The 22,382-nt window shown below is 40.9% G+C and overlaps 1 protein-coding gene and 1 long non-coding RNA gene across 2 annotated transcripts in view; one reads left to right on the plus strand and one right to left on the minus strand.

Annotated features, from left to right (window-relative positions):
- Positions 1-3,023: 3,023 nt before the first annotated feature.
- On the minus strand, positions 3,024-8,060 carry LOC115333409. The gene is made up of 2 exons (XR_003920787.1): positions 7,902-8,060; positions 3,024-7,545 (listed from the first exon to the last, which is right to left on the minus strand). It is a non-coding gene; the product is annotated as an uncharacterized LOC115333409 (long non-coding RNA).
- Positions 8,061-8,213: 153 nt separating this feature from the next.
- The window catches only part of PRKAR2A (protein kinase cAMP-dependent type II regulatory subunit alpha), a 70,070-nt gene continuing 55,901 nt past the window's right edge, over positions 8,214-22,382 (plus strand). The window contains exon 1 of the mRNA XM_030043612.2: positions 8,214-8,626. Within this exon, the coding sequence (XP_029899472.1) occupies positions 8,374-8,626 (253 nt within the window). The 5' untranslated portion in view covers positions 8,214-8,373. The remainder of the gene's footprint in view (positions 8,627-22,382) is intronic.

The raw sequence follows: 22,382 nt of genomic DNA on the forward strand, positions 1-22,382 counted from the left end.
ATTAATTGCTCACTGCCACCATTCATGATTTTCTAAAAGCAAAACAGCAAATGCTTTTGTAAAAACTTGGAATTTGTACAATATAAATAAACCAATATGAAAATAACTCATCATTGTAAAAATACAGTTCTTTATTAAATAGCTTTTAGTGATATAATGGAGTGTAATAAAGAGGTTTCTATCACTGAAAGACACTCTTGCTTTATTAAAGAAAAATAGAAAATTAGAATAATGCCTGACTACAGAGGTACAATACTTCATAAAATCTGTGTTGAATATTTATTGGTTCACAGTTGCTTGTATGCTCTGAGGAAAGAGAATAGAGATTGAGAGTATTTTGCAGGTATTCACATGTTAACTTAAAAAAGGATAATATTTTTGAATGGCAAGGCATTAAAAGGTTTTCCAGAGGCATTCAGAACAGAGACATCTACAGATGTCTCTGCATATCACAACGTGTTAAGTGGGTTTTTACCATCAGTCTCACCTACTGGCTGACCTGGTATTATTAATAAGAGGTCTTAATAACTACACATGGAAAAAATCTTTAAAGATTTAGAGATAAATATTGCCAACACGGCCGTGAGGAATCTAAAGATCTTTCTGTATGGACACTAGATGTCAATGGAGAGACACTTCAAACCAGCTGCAACAAAAGACTGTGCCGCTGCATTCTCTAAAACCAGATTTTTCGTTTCCTCTTTTTCTAATACAACTCTTTTGGGCTGAAAGCCTTGGGAATTAAAGTCACAAAAAAACTCAGGAGAGGCACTGTACACGGAACACCCATCCAATTAGTTTCTGATACAGACATGATTTAAATCGCAGTTGAAGGCAGCAAGCGTTTTTCAGCCCTACAAACCAATTAGTTTTTTGCTGAGACTGACAATGAAGGATCTAACCATGGTGAGGTGGCCTTATAATCCTCTGTCCTGGATGCTGAGACTACCTGTTTCCTTTAATGCAGACATCCAAGCTGCAATCAAACACCAAATACCTTTATAAAACTTAAGAACCTAGACTAAGTTGAAAAAAATGGCCTAAAAGTAAGAAGTTTCACATCCCCATTATCCTCCCGAGATATATAATCTTCTATCAACATTTTTATAATGTGTGCTAAAGCACAGAATGTGAAGAATGACAGAAAAATGCAATTGGAACTGCTCACTGATTTTGAAAACTGACAACTGGTTAACTGAGCTGCATGCTGTGCTGTAAGTTTAATTAAAACAAGTGCTAACAGCTGTAATAGAGCCATAAAAGGGTTTTCATAGTAAAATATAAAATCTTGGGGACTTGGTGGAAAAAGCTCATTTATTACTGTTGTAACTTACAGTTAACACTGCAATTTTAGTACTGGGCATTAGTCAACACACTGTTCTGAGCTGGAAGGACTGGTAGAACATATCCCTCACATAACATCCACCGTAGTACTGCCCTGTGTTTGTGTACAGCAGGCACTTGCGCGGATGGGGTGGACCTGTGGGCACCAAAGGGCAGGGGCAGCGACATAAACACTGGGAACAGTGAAACGTGTTAACGGCTTGCGTCTTGCAGTTACCATAAAATGAGGCCAAAGAGCAAAGACGGCGTGACTCCTGATTTGGCAAGGGATCAAGTGCTGCAAGAGGAGGGAGAAAGGCAGGCTTAGTCTGGAAGGAGGCTCAAGGTGCCCCAGGGGGGGAGACGAGCAAGATGGGGTGAGGGAGAGATTACGGATTTGGGGCAAACCTCAGGGGTGAAATTTTGGGAATGGCAATGGTTATTTGATAAGAAGCTAGTGAAGATACGTGACAAATGGGAATATGCCAAGTTGTGAGAAATGGTTAATAACATTCAGGGGACAGAGGTGATGATGGACGATGTGAAAACAGGAGCTGTAGCAATAGTGATAGGGCGATACGTGTCTGAAGTGCTCCATGGGACAGGTAGTGGCAGGTTGGAACCACATTACAGAAATGCTGATAACCTCAACTGCGTCAGGCAGAAATGTGAGAAGATAGGGAGGGAAGGCACAAGTGTTTACATACAGTAAAAGACAATACCAGATTTGCAAGCAAAGGCTCAAGGAAGAAACGAATTTCAGAGCTCTTTGTGGGACACACCCCTTAACTTCAACAGACTTTTGTTTGAACAGGTTCTGCTGGAGAACGCAGATAGAAACTGATACTTCGGATTCAGATTAGTTTTTGAACAACACACAGGCAGGTTAATTTTCTGTCTTCTCTCAAAACAATATAAAACCTACCTTTATTTAGTAGCAATGCCCATATCCTGTAACGCCAACACAGCCATTCCAGCAGGGTCAGGGCTATCCGGTGAGTGACTGGCTAACACGGGACATGCACAAAGGTCTATTCCCACCAGCTCCCTCTGCCCAGAATTCATACCAACCTCACCGGAGAAATTCTTCATGTGATGTTCTCAGTGCTGGGGACAGAAACTAAAGTACAACCAAAGTGGGTATGGTTTTCACTTTGTATGCAAGAGAACCAAATGATTAGCTAAGTTCTTACTTGAATATCCCCTGCTTGCACATTGGAGTGCCATTGCTTAGGGCTCCTCTGATGTGGAACCCACAAACTTTACACCTGCTACGTAGTGTTGCTCAGGGTAGTTTAAACAACATGGTCATTGCCCATGTCTTACATTGCAGAGACTACTTTTACCTACATTCATACACATGCCATTTTACGTCATAAGTATGACGTGAGTGATATTCAGAGATAGTTCTTTTTATATCTAGGTAATGGCTAGGACAAATGTTTGACAAAATCAGGTATTTTAAAATTGGTGTTTCCCACTGCCCGAAAAATTGTAATTGTTACCAATAGAACCAGTGTTTTCTGTGTTCATAAACTGAATTATGCCAATGAAAATCTGGACGTTTGTAGAGATGTTTCTCCTAACTCAATACTTTGAGATTTATCAACAAATACAACAAAGTATCTTCCCAAGAATTATCTGAAATATGTTTGATGGACTAAAGGTAGTGGCAAAGTAACATATTTCAGCTGACACCATTATTTATATATATTTATTCAAAAGGCTGATTTTTTTCTCCTGTCTTTGTACGAGTGATAGACAGTCCCATATCATTTTTTGAAATACACAGTACTCAAGCTACTCACTCTAAAAGCTACCAAGAAAAATATATACTGAATCTTGCTTACTGCCACAAGCAAACTGGCTGGTTAGAGTACCAAAGCTTTGTTTCTGAGGTTTAGTCTTTCCTCAGAAGAAAACAAAACAGACAGGAGAAGCAGTTTTATCTTGCACGCTGTGTTGAAGGATCTCTGCATCCTGGTAGCTAAGCCCAGAATCACTCTGTCTTTTGTTAGTATTACTTCCCCTGCTAAAATGAAAACTCCCAAGTTTTGTGTACGTTATGCACAAAGTTATATGATGTATATGCACATTTACAGCGACAGGAGCAAGCAGTAGGTAGAAAAACAAAGTCAGAAGGTTAAACATAGAAAATCTAAAATACAAAACTCAGCATGTTTTTTACAATGAGGGTGGTCAGCCGCTGGAGAAACAGACCAAGGCAAGTAGGAATTTTTTCATCTTTTTATATCTTAAAATGAAGACTGGATACCTTCCGTTCATTATGATGTGGCAGCCAAAAAACTCCCAAGGAAACGTGTTAGAGAACAAAACAGACAGCATCGTTTTTCTGCTGTGTAAAACCGCGGTGAGCGCACATTCTGACATGTGGAGACCAGACCTGCACACAGTGCTCATGAAAGGCATAGTAAAGTTGAGCAGGTACAGAAAAGAGCATTTAATGTGATCCTGGGGATGAAGCAGCTGCCTTTGGAGGAGAGACTGGTAAGACCGTGCGGCCTTAATTTTCAGAATGCTGAAGCAAGATAAGATCAAGGTTTACAAAATCACAAAGTAGCAAATAAAACACATGCAGAACCATCATTCACGAAATCCTGCAATACCAGGAGCAGGGGGCATTTGGTAAATCTGGGAGGAGTGTTTCAAAACTGAGGAAAGAGAAGTGCTGCTTTACCTAGCAGGTATTTAACTTCTGGAACTTGCTTCTGTGAGACATCCTGGAAGCAGACTACACTTGCAGCTTCAAAAGATGTGAGACTCAAACGGCAGTGCTCAAACTGGAAATGGAAAGGAATAGCCAGGGATGTACCCTCTGACATCCCTAACAGAACAACTGGAGATGCTAGAGGACTACATGGGGACCAGGCTGCAGACAGTAGCCAGGCTTATGTGCCGTCCCCAAGCAGAATCTCCTCCTGTCCTGCCTGAGACAGGGACAAATCCTGGCCACTGGCTTCAGCACACAGGGGGATGCTGAAAACGTGATATCCTGAGGTTTATAACGTTTTGCATAAGATTATCAAACAGTTCCGTTTGTTTGTCCTCAACTCTATGGCTCCATGATGTTGGATGGAGGGCTTTAAAAATCTGCAGTGAACTAAAGTAGTTACCAGGCAGGAAACACAGGAAAATGGGTAGAACCAACAAATAATTCAAAACTAAAGCAACCACTTAATTTCAAAGCTAGTGCTGAATCTACTCCTCATCAGTTCACGCTTTTTGTGCCAAGAGCATCCCACACAACTGAACTCCCCAACTCAGCAGGGCAAGGGCAGGATTTCACTTTGTTTGCAGAAGGCCCTGAACCCGGCTTGCAGGGAGGACTGCTTTGGGACATGCCCGACTGGAGAGGGCTTGCTAGTGTGTCATCTGCAACAACATGCAAAAGCTATACTCTTGGTAATTAATCTAACTGCCCTTAAACAAGAGATTGTGTTTTCTAATACCAACCACCAGAATATTTAGTGTTTTCTTGCATTATCCTTGTACTGAATTACTTGCAGCGAATTTGAAGGCAAGGGTAATTAATCCAAGATGTATGTATGTTTATACAGTGTCTGAGCTCTGGCTGGTGCTGACAGGTTTATGAGAAGTAAATTATTACTTGTTATAAAAGGATTTATTTTACTTTTTAAGGAGCCAGTCTGGAGGTTTAATCTGATTATTTTTCCCCAATGCAAGACTACACAGACTATTTTGCTTTTTTGCTTGCAACTTCACTGCTCCTGCTAGTAGGACAAGCACTGAAGCTCCATCATAGTTTCACTAAGGGCGCATCAAAGTCAAATAGCACTGGGTAGGACAGAGAAAGTGAAGGGAAGAGACCTCAACATTCGGGAGCACAGACACATGATAAATACGGGAATAGCTTTCAGATACTAAGAAATTATTAGGAGAAAATATGATATATATTTTTTGGTAGGAATACTGTCAGGACTAGCTTCATCAGTTACACAAGTCTTACCTAATTCCATAGTGGGTGCTGAATACGCCATGAAGCCAGCGGAAAGAAATTGCATTGGTCATGCTGCATGAATTAAAAATGTTATTATAAAGGGGATCAAATTAAGGCTGCAAGTACATTTCCTAATTTATTTTCTACCATTCTTTTAATGTGGACGCTTATTATAGTAATAATTAAAAAAGCTATGCAAATTCAGGGTGAAAGAAAGCGTATGATGAGCTATATGTATGCACAGCAGGAAGTATTACAATTAACTTGATCACAGACAAGTCTCTTGCACATAGGTGCCGTCAATTTTGATGATCACAAAATAAAAAGGTATATAAAGAAATGGGATAAACTATGGTGTATACCAGCTTGAAAATGTGCTTCATGTGACCTTGGATGCTTTTTATTTTGTCCATTGACCTTCAGAAAGAGGCTAAACAGACCTCTGCTGTTTACTTTCCTCTGAAGCTGATTAGTTATGTGTGGACATATAAATATCAGAAGGCTAACACAATGTAGCTCTTCAGAGACTTAACAATATTTACTGGTAACACATTTTTTCATATAAATAACCAGATTTATATCCACAGGCACAAATGAGAGAAAATTATCAACAAACATTAAAAGCTAATACAAGAGCTGACTAATGCCAAAAGCAGGCAATTGTCAGGTGGCTGGCTGTTGTGCAAGAGAGTGGGAAAGAAAAGTAAGTGTATTCCCCTGGAATTAGACTTTCACTGTCTTCCTCTGACCCTACTTGACAATGCTTTTTATTAGTATATTGTTTTTTCATTTTTACAGCACTTTTAAAATTTCATTTTTACCTCTGTACCACCAGTAGTATCTTCAGCACCCAACTGGCAAATGAAATATCTCATCAGAAATCTTAATTTTCTGGGGGACTAACCAAATATGGTTTTCTCGCTGATCAGAACCATTTCCCTGTACCAATTCCACTAGTAGTTAGAGTATATACATTGAGCAGTGAAATGTGCTGTCTTGTGTTGTTTGAGACCATGAGAAAGATAATATGGTAAGAGTGGTAAATGAAAAATCAGTATCAATTATCTTTTGAGAAAAGGGATACAGCAATTGTTGTGCCTGCTGTAGAAAAGAATAAAAATGAAGAGAAATGGCTTCATATGAAATCTCCAGATAAACTGATGAGAAGTGGCAAATCTACCTCCTGTGCTTTTTTTTAATTTATTCATTTTGGATGGATGCAGGATGTAATCTTAGTCTGCATAAAAATATGGGAGCTGTATTACAGAGAACACCATCTACGAAAGGCTGGGTGCTGTAATAAGTGCCACGAGATTTCCAACTGTCCTCCCTCACTGAGAATAAATTCAGAAAAAGCACTGAATGGGTTGTTCTGGGATCGGCTGTTGCACCCTCCATGCAACAGCGATGAACAGACTATCTTTGTATGGGAGTGTGGTGAGAACCATCTGGATAAGCGAGAGGACCCTTTGGCACATGAGCAAACAAAACCAAATCACACAGTAAATTGCCTCAGCCAATTCTGGGCTTCTAAGTGAAATTTTCTATTTTGAGTACAGTTGATTCTGCCCTTTTATTGTTGAAACAAAAGAAGAATTAAATAAAAATATTTACACTGACAACATGCAGCAGCGTCACTAAGCCAACATCCCTATTCCCCTCGACTCATGTTTGCACAGGCCTATTTTCTTCCAAGACTAGCTTTCCAGCAACGTCAAACCTTAAGGGTGGATGGCTCCAAGCCACGCAGCCCATCGCCTACCCCTGGGCATCTGCCAAACCTCCCTTGTACACACAAACGGCTAACAGGTTTTGTACAAAGAATACAAGCAAAAATCTGAATAAAGCACATTTAACAACATACAGATAGGCATCTCCAAAGCTCACACGTATAAGCATTAATGAGATATTTCACTTTTCTGAAGTTCCTCATCTTTAATGCTCTCGGGCACTGAGGATTAAGCAGATCAATACTACTGCCACCATTTCACAGACAGTGCCATGATGGCTTTATTCAGCTTCTACCAAAAGGTGTGAAGACCTGCATGCTTCTTCTCTTGTGCTCACTAGTTTGAAGAATATTTCTTTAATGACTTTAATTCTGTCACGAAACCAGAGGGGTCAGAGGTCCTAAATCTAATTGCAACCAAGGGTCAGATCAAGATGCAGATTAGATCCGACCAAGGTCAAAGAAAACCTCCTTCTCCCGCTCGTGGGGGAGCTTTTAAACACCCTCACGGACACTGCGAGGAAAGAGAAGCAGCGATCAGCATGTGGGGTCACTGCTGTGGAAGAAGGAAAACAACAAAAAGAGCAGCAGTAACGGCCTCCTGCCCGCTGTCCCCATCCACTCCCGGCCAGCCCAGGCCCTGGCTGATGAGAGGCAAGGGCCTGCACGATCGCCCACGGCTGACCTTCACCTCTCCCCACACCGGCACAGGCAGCTTTGCTCCAAAGGCGTGCAGCTACCACGCAGGGACCCCTCCCCGAACCTCCGTGACTGCTGTCCCATGGTTTCAGCCCGTTCCGAAGCGCAGGCCCTCAGCGCCTTTCCCCCAGCCGAACCACCCGCACAACCATCTCCCCGCCGTCCCCTCACCCCGTCCCGGGATACCCGTCCCCTGCTGGGGCTCCTACGGTTCCGCCCCCGTGTTGCTGGCGGGCGGGCGGACGCCCGGTGCCGGTGCCCCCCCCCCCCACCCCGCACCGCGCGCGCCGCCGCCGCCGCCGCCCCCCTCGTGCCCGGCTCCCCCGCTCAGCGCCGCGCCTCGCAGTGACGCACGCGCCTCCCCGCTCGACGCCTGCGCGGCCATTGGCCCCGCGCCCGCTCCCGCGCCTGCGCAGCCGGCGCCGCTCCCGTCCATCCCCCCCCCCCCCCCCCCGCCCCTACCCTCCTTCTTCTCCTCCCCGCCCCGCCCCCCCTCCCCTCCGGCGCGGCTCGTGTGACCGGAGCGGCGGGAGTCAGTCAGCGCCCGCGGAGGGAGGCCCCGAGCCCGCCACCGCCACAGCCGGCTGCGGAGGGAGGGTGAGGGGGGGGGGAGGCGGCGGCCTCCTCCTCGGTCGCCGGCACCATGAGCATCGAGATCCCGCCGGGCCTCACCGAGCTGCTGCAGGGCTACACGGTGGAGGTGCTGCGGCACCGGCCGTCCGACCTGCTGGGCTTCGCCGCCGACTACTTCGCCCGCCTGCGGGATGCCCGCGACCAGGAGGCGGCCGGCGGCGGCCGCAGGGTGGTCAGCTTCGACGGGGAGCCCATGCAGACCGAGTCCAACGGCGAAGAGGAGCCCGACCGCGGCGACGAGGACTCCGACTCCGACTTCGAGCGTAAGTACCGGCGGCGGGGGGGGGAGGAGGCTGTGAGGGGCTGCCCGTAGCGGTGAGGGACGGCGGCGGGGGGCTACCCGCGGCGGCGAGGAAGGGCCGGGAGCCGGCGGGCTCCTGCCCCCCGAGGTGTGGGGGGGAGGCAGCCCGGAAGGCCGGGCGGGCGCCTCCGCCGCCCCGACCTCGGGGCCGCTGCCCCGGCGGCTGCTGCCGCTGCTGGGGGCTGCGGGGCGAGAGCGGGCGGGATGGATTGAATGGGGGAGAGGCTTCGGCCGCGTCCTCTCGCAGCGCGGCGGTGCCGTGGCGGGTCGTGCTGGGCGCCTTCGGCGGGGTCCTTCCCTCGGCGGCTCTCGGCAGGGTGTCAGCCGTGCCGTGGGGAAGCTGTAGGCTTGCGGGGGAAACTGTCCTCTCGGGGGAAAGCCTTGCTCGCCCTGACGTTGGGCCCGTAGGCTCCAGTAAGAGGCTCTTTCCCCGCGTGGGGCGTCAAAAAGCAGATGTACAGAGCCGCCGTGTAACGGCCAAAATTGCGCCTGGGGTCTGACCAGAGTTATCGGAGTGAATCGAGCGTACTGCCAAGCATGTGATATGGAAGATCATGTGTTATTGTGCAATCTCTTCTGTACTTATCTTTACGTTTCTGTCTTTAAATCGTTGTGGACAAATGGTTTTTTCACCGAAGCTGGCGATGTTTATCGCCACTGTTGCATGTTTAAAGTGGTTATTATAAAGCACTGAAAGAACTTTTTAATATGTTGCTAAATAGCAAAAAATCAAAACCGCCTGTATATTCCTGTTTACACTGACACTCTCTAAGATAGACTTACCTGACCTGGACAATGAAACGCCACTTGTGATACTTCCATTTTTATTCTGTCAAAACATACTGTGTATGTTGCGCAATGCGCAGTGTTTATAATTTGAACTGTAATTGAGCTTCAATGCAGAAAGTTATTTAAAATGTTTGTGAACAGTACTTCTTGGCACACCCAGAATTTTGGACTGTAAATTGCTGAATACTCTCTCCTTATTAGAAGGTGACTTAAGGGGAGAGGGAAAGGCGAGGAAAGGTGTGCTTTTCTTAAACTTTCAGTGCCCTCATTTGGAGGCCTTGTGCCCTTGACCTATAAAGTGAGTAAAGGCTTCTGACTTTTATTGACAAAGGATTCCCTTTTAGACCAATTACTGTATGTCACCTTGTGGATGTAGTGTGTTCTTACGTCTTTTCTCTAGTTAACAATTTTAAAGAAACAACAAGAAATTGACTTGTGGAACGAATCGTTGTTTTGATTAAGGAAGCATTGAGAGACCCGCTATTTTTGCAGCCCTTTTAGGCTGGGAGCTTTACAAAGTAAAACACAGTTTCTGCTTTTGAAAATACACGACCTCAACTGGACACGAAATATGCGAGAGGACAAGAATAAAATGTACAGTCCGAATGAATGAAAAAGCAGTTTGCAGTTACTGTCTAGATTTGAATGATTATTTTTTCTAATGAGAGAGATGTTCTGTTTAGGGCATGAGGAAGAAAAGAAGGAAGTTGAAGGGTAAAGAGGTGGACACTGGTGGTCACTGGATTGAAGTTAAGGGGATGTGCAAGTGTGAGCACAGATTTATGATAATAATTGCAAGTGAATTTGTTTGTCTTGCAACCCAAGTCAGCAATATTTTCAAGCATCTCTAAATATACAAGAAGTTATAGTTTCTTGTAAAATGTATTATTTTTTTAAAAAGTTCTAGATTGGAAAATTGCACTAAATAGTTGGATGTAACTTTTTAAAAATGTGCAATATCTCAGTATATAGTGTTTTCCTTAAAAAATCCAACCAAACTAACAAAAAACATAAGCAAAAAAATCCCACTCCACCAGAGCTTTTAATGTCATTGAAAGCAACTTTTCTCTTTCTTGATCAGTTTATTTTGTTTCAGGGTTTGAAAGACCTTCTCCAGGGAAGTAAGCGTAAAGTTTTCCTGGTGAACGTTGGCAACTGAAAGCTGAAAGGATCCTCTGAAGTTAAATAAAATCTAAAAACTTGATGGTGGCAAACAACTTCTCAAATACAGCTTTATGTGGTGAGGCTGTCCAAAGCAGGAGAGTGGTTCCTTTGCTTTAAGTTCCTGCTTATCATCTTTCTGTCTTAGTCAGAAAGAAAATTAAATTAACAAGGCAGGTCAGAGTCACTTGTTGTAGTCAGAGCCCTTTAGGCAAGTGGCACTGTCAGTAATGCTGTCTTGCTTCTTATCTGAAAATGCGTGCTATTCCCTCCTTGCAGTTTCAAAGACCTGGGGGAGGAAGAGTGCTGCCTTCTATTTAACAGCAGGCAAGGGTCTCCCTATAGGGTCAGGGCAATGATTCTTACAATGTTTAACAGTGTGGGTGACAGTCAACCATGGCTATGTGTTTTTTAGATTTCTGTTATAACTGTTGTCATAGAAGGCTTTGTTAACGAGAAAATGTTAAGTCCACGGTTTTGATATCTCTGTCTTCTGAGAATTTTATAGATAGGAAAAATACTTCTGCCTTGTTGTAGAAGACCAGATCCTGTGTGCTTATAGACTGCTCAGCATTTAAAGAACACTTAAAGATAGAGAAAACACACAAAATGAAAGAGTCTCAGATAATCTCATTGAATGGGCCCTAGTACTGTTTACTGAGATTGCATTTTTTCATCTTGGACAATTTAGGAAAGACTGATTAATTTCACTGCGTTTTCCTAGATTAACATTTTGTTATCTTTGAGTTGTAAAGACAGGTCCAATGGATGTTGAAAAATGTTTCCATGTCTGTTTTAAAATATAAAGATGAAATTGAGCAGTGGTAGTTTTTTAAAGTATTATGTTAAAAAAATTTAAAGCTAGTTTAAATAATTAACCTGGTTGTATATGTTGGGTGTATGAAAGATGTCTGCACAAATAATGTGGTTGTGGTCATGTTTCTGCTTCTGGCACAGTATTAAATTTGTATATCTCACTAGGCTGTATCTGCATGCTATGGGTTAGAGAACACTTCAGGTAAGTTATCTGTTTTTTTTGTATGCTTTGAGTGCATATGGTAATAGAAGGGAGCAATAACTTAAAATCAGAATGAACGCTTGGCCTTTGGTGTAAACCACGTGGCAAATGTCTTCATGTAGTCATAGTGACACCAGTGGTTCATTTTCTGCCATAATGGCACTCCATCAATGTGGTAAAAGTCACTGAAACTAACTAGACTACAAAAAAGACTTCTGTGCTCTTGTGACACTTAAGAAGTTACTTCCAGGTTTATGTTTATTCTCTGAACCCCCTGGGGTTTCATCCCTCATTTTAGTTGTTTTTGTATATGTGATCAAAGGATGTCAGGATGTGGTTGTTCAGCAGAGTGTGGAGTGTAAGGAATGTTTGGAAAGAAAATTATGATAGTAGGGGGGGAAACCTGCAGAAACATTCATCCAGTGGGCTGTGGCAGAGAATATATACATAAAAAGCTTTCCTCAGAGCCTTTATTTGATTGGTATAACTGCAAAATTGACAAGTTGATAGAGTCGGGAAAAGATGCAAACTGACAATTTAAAAAATCAGGCTGAGGATGTAACCAAGGTTGGATATGTATTCTTAAAATGTGTCCTTGACTATGACACTTGTGATTTTAACAAGAAAGCTCCGAATGGATGTGTTAAGGCTGTGAAATTAAAGCCACAGAAATCATAGAATCATAGAATCATTTAGGTTGGAAAAGACCTTTAAGATCATCGAGTCCAACGATCAACCATGCCCACTAAACCATGTCCTGAAGTGCCTTGTCTACATGCTTTTTGAATACCTCCAGGGATGGTGACTCAACCACTTCCCTGGGCAGCCTTTTCCAATACCTGACAACCCTCTCAGTAAAGACATTTTTCCTAATATCCAATCTAAACCTCCTGTGCCACAACTTGAGGCCATTTCCTCTCATCCTATCTCCAGCCACCTCACTACAATGTTCTCTCCATTGTTTGAGACCAAGTCATGACTTTGGGAAACCTTCTCTTGTGAGTAGCATATCTGAAGGAAGGCTGGCAGCTTTCCTTCCCTGTCAGTTGAAGCAATTGCACAAAGGTGCAAGGTGCTGCACTGTTAACTTTCCATTTTATGTCTCCTTGTTTGTAACAGTAATCAGTTACTTAACAAAACACCTGTATTCTTGGAGTTGTTAAGTATAACTTAACAGTGAAACAAAAACATTTTTGGGGTTATTTACTAACTTGAGCAACTCTGATATCTTAATCAATGACAGGTATTTTAGTGCAAATCACATTTTTCCTTCCTAGGGTTTCAGCTTGATATTGAAGGAGAGATTGTGTGCTTCTCAGCTGCTCCCTGAGCAAAAGAGGACACTTCTTAATATGTTGCTTGTGAAGTAATCCTCTTCAGTATGCTCTATTGTTATGAAGGAAGATGGTGCGTATGAATCTAGATGAACAGGTGAAAAGATCCTGTTTAGTTCTGCACTGAGCTTCTCAATTAAAATTCAAGGATTTGTTAAATGTCATCTTTAAAACATCAATAGGATATCTGAGCAGAAGGGAGTAGGGAAACGTACTTTTACATCATTAGATCTTGGACGCGATACTGAGTAAGAGTTCAGTCCATCTTTGAAATATTTTTAATTGTTAACAGAATCTTTTTAATTGTTAACAGAAGTGCTTAATATTAAATTAAAACTGTTTCAGATTACTTACTACTGTCCTTATTCTTAAGCATCATTTGCTTATGCTTTCTTATTCTGTACTTGGCTGATATGTCCTGTGGAATTCTTCAGGAATAACTGTGTTACATCAGTCACAAAGAATTTATGCTCTGCCTACATCAATTTACAGGTCAGGCATAACTCCTTGCTGTTTTCCTGGAATAATTCAAGGGAATTTATAGAATGATGGAAGTCAGATGATGTTGAGACTTTTGAAGGATAGAATAAGGAGAAGAGTGGTCCTTCTGAAGAATGCTGTTCAAGTTTTCAGCTGTAATTCAGATTCATGGGTTATTTTAAGTGTTCCGGTGAGATATTGTCACCTTTAAAATGAAAGTACTTTTAACTTTTTAGTAGTTCTTTCACCTACCTACTTCTTCCCAGTAACTTAACATGTATGGAATAAAGCACAGTAGCTCTCTCCTCACTCTGTTGTTTTTTTGTTTTGTCCTTAACATTAAAAGAACCTCTCTTTGCAGAACACCTGTTTTACAGTAGTATCACATTGTATGATGCAAATTCAGTCCAAAGATTAGCTACTCTATTTAAAATCGAGGTAGCACAGTGGGCACTTTCATAATCTGATAATTACTAGTGCTACATCTTTTTTTTTTTTTTCCTTTGAAATTTGACTGACTCACGCGGCTTAATAGTAATTATAACAAAGGTGTTTTGTACCTTACTTAAGTAGTCTCTAGATTTTTAGGGAGAGGGAGGAAGAAGCTCTAGATTATGATCTAACTGTTTAAAGCCTTTGAGTTTAGTATACAAAGAAAGGAATACACATACTTTCTTTATAATATGTTTTAAAAGGGTGTATGTGTAAGCAAGCCTAGCAACCTGAAGGTGCTGAAGCTTCAGAGTTTTATTTATTCTTGATCACCATCAATAACATTAAATCAATTATAAAGCAAAGTATTAGTGATGCATCCATGTTTTAAGAGGAATATATTTCTACATTTAATTTTCTAATTTTGATAGGTCTTGGCAGCATAGGGTCTTGAACATGTTTAACATAAAAAATACCAAGTGAAAGACTACTATTGTGCAGCTACTGTACTTGCACGTCTTTGCTTTTGCAGAGACAGTTCTCACTGACTTAAATCTGAAGGATTAAATAGAGTAACTGCTGTTAGTACTAATGGAACTTCACTCACTATATTTATCTTGTTTACACAGGGGAACTTTGAAGATAGTTTCTAAGTATTAAGGAAGACTGATTTAATTTCTCTTTAGTTACTTGGATAAAATATCTAAAGCTTTTTTCTGGAATTCTTTTTGCTTCTGTATTTGCTTATCACAAAAGACTTGCGTTTCAGCTTTCTTAAGATTGTATTTACTCTGTTACAAGATTAGACTAGGACTTTAAGTGATGTGGTTCTAAGGAAGTCACCATTTGTATCTCAGTGGAGCCTGAAGGAAGGTTTCATCAGTAATCTTCAGTACAAATGAAGATTTAAGTAAAATACAGGTGTAATACATTGTTCTTACCTGAGGTAGTAAAAGAACTGAAAGTATGAAGTGAAGGGATAAAAACTGGTGTCTGGCTGAGAAACAGAGAATTGTAGATGAGTTGACTGAAATGTGCAGATATCACTGACTAATGCTAAACGTGTATTGGTTTACATCAGGAAGGAGGAACTTCTGTGTTAATTTTAAAAGATAAGTTTCTTGCAATTCTGACATAGTATACTTAGAGTTATTTGTAACATCCTGACATCAGCACTGTTATTATTCCTATAGCATTTATTAGACAGTCCTTACAATCTCTCGAGAAAGATATCCTCTTATTCCAGTTTGCTCTTAGTGGCTTGACATAATCATTCTGGTTTCCTTAAGTGATCTGTACATCCTAAAATGTGAGGAAGCAAGCGATACCTTTTTTTTGTTTTAAATTTCTTTTAAATTCATATTTGTGGTCTATTGCGTGCTAGTAACTTTTCACTTCACTGTAAAGCTTGATATTTCCTGAAAGAGCTTTTGATACTAGCTATAACTGTATAGATAAATTAAATTCTAGACTCAGTTTCTGCTCTTTTAGTATCCTGCTGTTACTTTGGGCAAATAGAAACTGCATTACTCTGTGTACTAGCCTCTAAAAAGAGTGTAACTAACTATAAAGGAAGTGGATAACTAGCTTTTGTAAATGATTGCTGAATTCTTAAAAGCTTGTGTTTCCATGTTGAAAAAGTGTATTGTAAGAAAAATTGTATGAAACTTCCAAAATTGGATTCTTCTAGCTGGTTCTAAAATTAAGCTAAAGGAAATTATTGTATCGCAATACTAGATATTGTACTGAACGCTAGCTTCTTTTTAACTGTGCTGTTTTTTTTTTCGTTTAATAAACTAGTATTAGAGTGCTGAGACAATTCTGTCAGTGTTGCAGAGTGCCATCTTTCCCCTTGTGCTAATACTGAAGTTTAGTTGTACCCTCTTACCTAGAATAGAAGAATGGAGATCTTGGGAAAGAGGAGGAGACAACGGAGAACAAGCTTGCTTCAAATTATTCACCAGTCAGTCATTAAAAAGCATTAATGTTTAACAAAGAGCATTTGCTCATTATTCAAATGAAGACTGGAAGTGTAGCCAAGATGAGCTATGAATGTTTCTCACTGGCTTTAGTAACGTTTTCAACTTCATGAATGATCATTCATAATTTTTTGTGAAAGAAGAGGGAGACAGTGACAAATGTAACTCTAACAAACGTACTGGCTCCTCTTTTACAGGGATGTTATTCTTGCCTCTGTAATGGTCCTTTAGATTCCTTTAGATATGCTACTGCATTTGCATCTTTGTGTTTCATGCCTGGCTTTGCATCAGTACTTCTTTGGTATGTAACAATTGTTTGGTGTTTTTTGATACATCAAGATTCTTTGATTCATGTAGGTTTAATTTTTTTCCTGAGGTACCATCAGTTCCACAGCAAATGATGTGTACTCTTCTGCACTCTGCATTTTTAGTATCTTTATGCATCTCTGTAATATGAAACAGACAAGGTAAATCATAAATCATAAGAACATTTGTTAGAAAAGTAACTAGTGGGGAATCTGAGAAATCTTGAGTGTGGATGAACCACCGATGTATAAAGGCCTTGCACCAAGGTACTAATTCCACTAAAGGGTGTGTGTTTATGAGATCCTTTACTGCAAAAGGATCCTTTTCTTTTAAAAGTACGGATCTGAAAGAGGTACTATCAAGTGGAAACTCCAGAAATCTGTTACATAGAACAAGCAGCTGCTTTGTGGTCATTTCTGTTTTGTCTGTGAGGCTGTGAAAATTGTGGTGATCATGGCAGTGTTCTCTGGGTGCTTTAATGGGTAGGATATTTAGAAGAGAGAGGAGATCAGAAGAAAGCTACCACACTGCTAGGATTTGGCCTCTGTTTCATAAATATACGATAAGTCAGGTATAATAAAGCCCAGCATTTTATTAGTAGCAGTTTTGCTACTAGCCCTTTCCATACTGGGGCATTTCTTTTCTATGTAGAAATTGCAAATGATGAGTAATGGCAATTCTTCTCTGAGTATAGACTTGGAAATTCCCTTTACGGGGGAAGACATCTCTAACGGCTGGCCTTCAAGGCATGGGGGAAGGGACTGCAGGTATTCCTTCTGTAGCACTGCTTTTATGATAATTTAAAAACAACAACAACAAACAAGCTTGATTTTTATTTTTCAAAAAAATTTTAAGCCACACTCTGTTCCCTCTTTCTATTTCCTGTTAACTTTCTGAGGGTGGCTTGAAGAACAGCTTTGCTTCTCCTCAGAAATGGTATACAGCCTGCAGGAACTCGGTTTCCAACTGGCATGATGTCAGGTTTCGTTCTGAGGTCATCTTACAAAAGTCTGGAACCCTGCACTCCTTTTGGGTGTTGGTGAAGTCCATACCAAGATGGTCTATGGTCAGGGGCCTTACCAGCAAAATTGAGCAAATTGTCACAAAATTTCTCTCTGACCTGCTGTGTGAAGAAGGATTAGAATTGCAAGTTGGAGATGAAGTGGTGGTTTTGGTAAAAAGATGTCGTTCCATCGGTAACTGTTTCTGTCCTCTGAAACTGAGTGGTATGCAGTGAAGGATTGCAAAGCTTAAAGTACTGCTTCTCTTGTTGGAGAGCAGTCTAAAAACATGTATGGAGTTTGTATGGGAAGTAAACTGTGTGTTTTTTAGGTGAAGATTGAGAAATTACTTTATAGTTTTCCTGTGTATTTTTGAATAAACTGTAGTGCCAAGTTCCTTGTTCTTGGTGATTGTATATTGGCAAACTGTTAAAAAGCAGGATGTCACAATGGCCCTTCATTTCCATTTTGGTTCTTCCTCCCTTGGGATAGCATATTGTTTTCTGCTTCCTATTGAGAAAAAAATTCCGTAGAAGAGATTTTAAGAAAAGAAAAATAAAAATATTTGTGTGATTTTTCCTGTTGGGGCTCCAGTAAACACTGCCATTTCTGTGGCAACACTTGTGCTAATCCTGATCATTCAGGAAGAATTGCTTCCTCAAGGACATGCTGTAGTGTAAGGAACTGGTCAGTCTCAGGTTGTCATGGATATGGGGAGTACCCCTCTATGAAAGACATCTCATGGACAGCCCTGGAATGGAAATTCAAAGATGATGGTGTTAACTTTTTTTTTTTACATAAGTGTTCTGAAACAGTTTTTTAACATTTTATGTTATCAATGTTTCTAATTAAAATTCATAAGTATTTGTAAGAGTCAAAGCTTTCTCAGGGATAAGTTATGAAAGATGGCTCATTAAAATAGACTAACATTCAGTCTTCTGTCTTTGACACCTTTGGGGAAGGGCAGGGGAAAGGTTCCATGAGTATTCTTTTCTAAAATGCTAAAAGTTAATACTATTCAGAGTGGTGATGTTACTTTAAATAGTCTACTTTCTGAAGCGTATAGAAATCAAACATTACTGGATATAATTTGTGTAATGATTTGAGTTCTAATCTTGAGATTGTGTAACTTTATCATAAACAGCCGTAAACTGGGCTTCAGTTTCTCTTGTATTCTGTATGAGCATCTCTCATATCCCTGTGAAGTAATTTTAATTTCTTGCTGCTGAAAACATTTAATTATTAAGTGTTGTGCCTTGTGTCATTTTTTTCACAGCACTATGGAACAATGTAACTTTGTATGATGTGTGCTGGTTTTGCTAGTGGTTTTCTTTTTCATAGCTTTTACATGCAGACACAGGTTGACTTTTCATAGCTAAAAGATTTGTAATGTGTACCATTTGTTTTGAAGTAGTATGTAACAGTGACTGTGGGGAGCTTCATACTAGAAGTAGTGCTACTAAAAATCAGTTCATCTGGAAGCTGAACCATGTAGGACTTGCCACCTGCTGCAGCTTGCTTTGGTTAGGGAATTTTTTTTTTATTGTTACTGGCATATTTATGTTAGGATAAATGCTAATTTGTGCCCTCTTGCAGGGACTTCAAGCATTCATGAGCATTGTAGGCGTGGTGCTTAGGGACATGGTTTAGTGGTGGACTTAGCAGTGTTAGGTTTACAGTTGGACTCGATGATCTTAAAGGTCTTTTCCAACGTAAATGATTCTATGACTTCATAAAAGAGGATTTTCCCTGGCCTGGGGGTAACACACTGATTTTTTTACTGTTATCCCTTCTTAGGAAATGGGACAAATCTATCTGTCTTCACCCTTCCTCTTTCCCCAAGTCCTCTCCCCGTGAACGTGCACAGGATGCAATTACTGGAAGTGTGTGTGTGAGGGTTGTCTTTCAAAATACTTTTTTTTTTCACATGGAGATTATTCTTTTTACAGCTATATGTTTTAAGTAAACTTTGCTGAATGTTGACTTAATATTTTTAGATGCGTAAATCTGAAGGAAGAAAAGCTATAAAATACATAATTTTGAGATGTAGTACAGAAGTTATTTTTGATCATAATTTGGTTGTATATCACAACCTGAAGATTGCCCAGATTAGAAGTTGAACTTTTAAAAAATCTAAACTATATATATTTAGAAAGTACAGTATAAATAAATTTGAGTATTTACTAAAAGAAACTGTTACCAAATTGTGTCTGAATGGAACAAGATCCACTTGTGAATTATTGGTGGATATAATTGTACTGGTAATGAAATAGTACTTCATGTTTCATACATGTAGAATCACAGAATTGCCAGAGATGTGTTAGTAACTCTTCTGTAGAATCCATGATACTCTTCTGTACCTTCAATCTCATCACTTTGTGCCACCCCTCAGTCCACTGGCTGTCATCCTCCCTCAGAGCTGAGGCTGTGCTACCCGCTGCAGTGGTGCGGAAGGGCTGGGTGCGATTCATGTTTTGTTGTCTCCCTAGTAAAGCACCAGGCAAGAAAATTAACATGAATTGTAGAGTCAGTTGTGCTCATACAGAGGATCCTGCACCCTAGAGATGAGGGGAAGCAAGGCAAAAAAACGTGTCCAGCACTGTGATTCCGAAGCTACCATTACAGGATAAAAATCATGTAAATCCTGTGCATCTCTTCTATCACTACTGTAGATAAACCTGTATATAGGACACAAGTTGTGGGTTGGTGTGGGGTTTTTTTTTGTGTTTGTTTTTGGTTTGCCTTTTTTTTTTTTTTTTTTTTCAACTGGGAAACCAATAAATTCTGTTGCAAGTATATCTAGAACTTGATATAAACAACTGACCAAGGTTTTCTGGCTTTGGTTATTAAAAAAGTGATATGATGCATGATACAATTTTTTTCTCCGAATGTATTTTTTTGAACGTACCACATATGGGGATGCTAGTTCTTTGAATACACTTTTTTTATTTCACAAATCAGCAACACATCTTCGGTCTTTTTTAAGCACCTAATAAAAAAACTTGTCAAAATCAGACTTCAAGGAGAATTGAGCCAGCTCTTCAAATTGTTGATCTTTTGAGAAAGACTGGTTTGAGAAAGGTCATTCTCAAACTCTTTAGGCAAGAATGAGTCTTCAGTGGTGATTAGGTATATGGGATAGAGTGCTAAATCCTAGAAAACAGTGACGTGGGGAAGGATGCAGAGGTCATCGTAGATGATCAACTGATAATAGATGCCTTTTGTGACATTGGCTAAGAGGGCTGATACGTATGTTGAGGTTGTCTGGGATGTGGATGCTTGTTGACTTTTATGTGGCATTAATAGAATAAGAACTTGTTTAGTATGTTGCAGTAGGGTCATCACTGAAAATTTTTTAAAATGCCCAAGAAAGTGCTCAGTTTGCAAATATGGAGAATGTGCCCCTGGTAAGAAATTGTAGAAGGCCAGGCTATTTCTCAGCCTCTTCTCTTCCTCCCTTTCTCCCCCTCCTCCTTTAAAAAAACAGCCAAACAAATTAAACCCCAACAGCCCAAAACCTATACTGTGGCTCTGTCAAAATTTATAGTCACCTACCTGGAAAAAGGATGTCTGAAACTACAGGGTCCCTCTATGCATCTATCTGCAAATGAGGTTTACTTCTATTTGATTTCTTGCTATTGGAACTTAAACTGGAAGCAAAGTATGAGTTTTAATGAGCTGTTAGAGTATCTTTATGGAACCACAGGATGGTTGAGGTTGGAAGGGACCTCTGGAGGTCATCTCGTCCAACCTCCCTGGTTAAGCAGGGCTGCCTAGAGTGGTTGTCCAGGACTATGTCCAGATAGCTTTTAAGTATTCTGAAGGATGGAGGCTCCAGAACTTCTTGGGCAACCTGCACCAGTGCTTGGTCACCCTCACAGGAAGAAAGTGTTTCATCATGTTCAGATGGACCCTCCTGTGTTTCAGTTTGTGCCCATTGGCTCTTGTCCTGTCACTGGGTGCCACTGAAAAGAGCCTGGCTCCATTGTCTTTGCACCTTCCCTTCAGGTATTAATAAGAGCTCCCCTGAGCCTTATCTTCTCTAGGCTAACAGTCTCAGCTCTTTCAGCCTGTCCTCATACAAGAGCTGCTCTAGTCCCTTCATCATCTTTGTGGCCCTTTTGCTGGACTCTCTCCAGTATGTCCATGTCTCTCTTGTATTGGGGAGCCTGGAACTGACACAGTAGTCCTCCAGGTGTGGCCTTGCCAGGGCTGAGTAGAAGGGAAGGACCATTGCCCTCAACCTGGCAACACTGCTGCTAATGCAGCCCTGGATACCATGAAACTAGCACGTCTTGCCTAGCATACACAAGTGTACTTACGTATTTAAATTTGGATGTGTGAGATTAGGCTCTGAATCAGCTTGAAGTGACGCTTGATGCTGGTGTTTCTAATTGAAATTCCTTCTGCTCTTTTATACAGATAAAATCAGATGACAGCACAACCCATTTCACCTTTGTTTTACATAAAAAAATGCTATGTTTCATCATTCAAATCAGTAATGACAGTAGGAATTGGTAATGAAATTAGAAGTGACCCGACCAAAGCACTATGGGCTTTTATGTGTCTCCTGTTTTAGCTGTAGGATGCTATTCTTAAATCCTACCTAGGTACCTTTTAATTATACACTCCTGAGCTCAGGTTGACCTGACAAGTATAGCTCTGTAACATCCATGCTGGGTATATAAAACACCACGCCTTGTCAGTGTTGCCGGTTGTTTCTGCTGAGCTTCAAATCTTCTCTTCCATATTTTTCTTCTAAATTGCTCTCTTTTGTAGAACTAGTTCAGTTATAGTTGTTGCTTACTGTCTGTCACATGAGATACAGTACCTGACTGTGAGACTGACTCCAATCTGTTTTATCTGAGACCGTAAATAGCTAAGAGGCAAAAGGAAAAGCTTCTTATACTGCATCTCGTCCGTAACTGCCCACGTTAATTATTCCTTTCTGTTCTAATGCAAACTTGAGCAGACCAGCTGTATATCACTGATGAAAAAGCTAAGACGAGCCCTTTTTCCTTTCCTTTGAAACAGATTGGAAGTACTGCTACAATCAGTGGTTATCATTCGGCTCATTGTGCGCTCAGGTTTGGGACTGAAACCTCGCTCTGTCCTCTGATTTTTTTTTTCTCTGTTGCCCGTTGCCCTTCCACCATAATATGTTCTAAAATGGTGGTAGATGTGTAAGTACAGGCTTGAGACCGACCATGTGTGTATG

The sequence above is a fragment of the Aquila chrysaetos genome, chromosome 20 (genome assembly GCF_900496995.4).
Source record: "Aquila chrysaetos chrysaetos chromosome 20, bAquChr1.4, whole genome shotgun sequence".
Lineage (NCBI taxonomy): Eukaryota > Metazoa > Chordata > Aves > Accipitriformes > Accipitridae > Aquila > Aquila chrysaetos.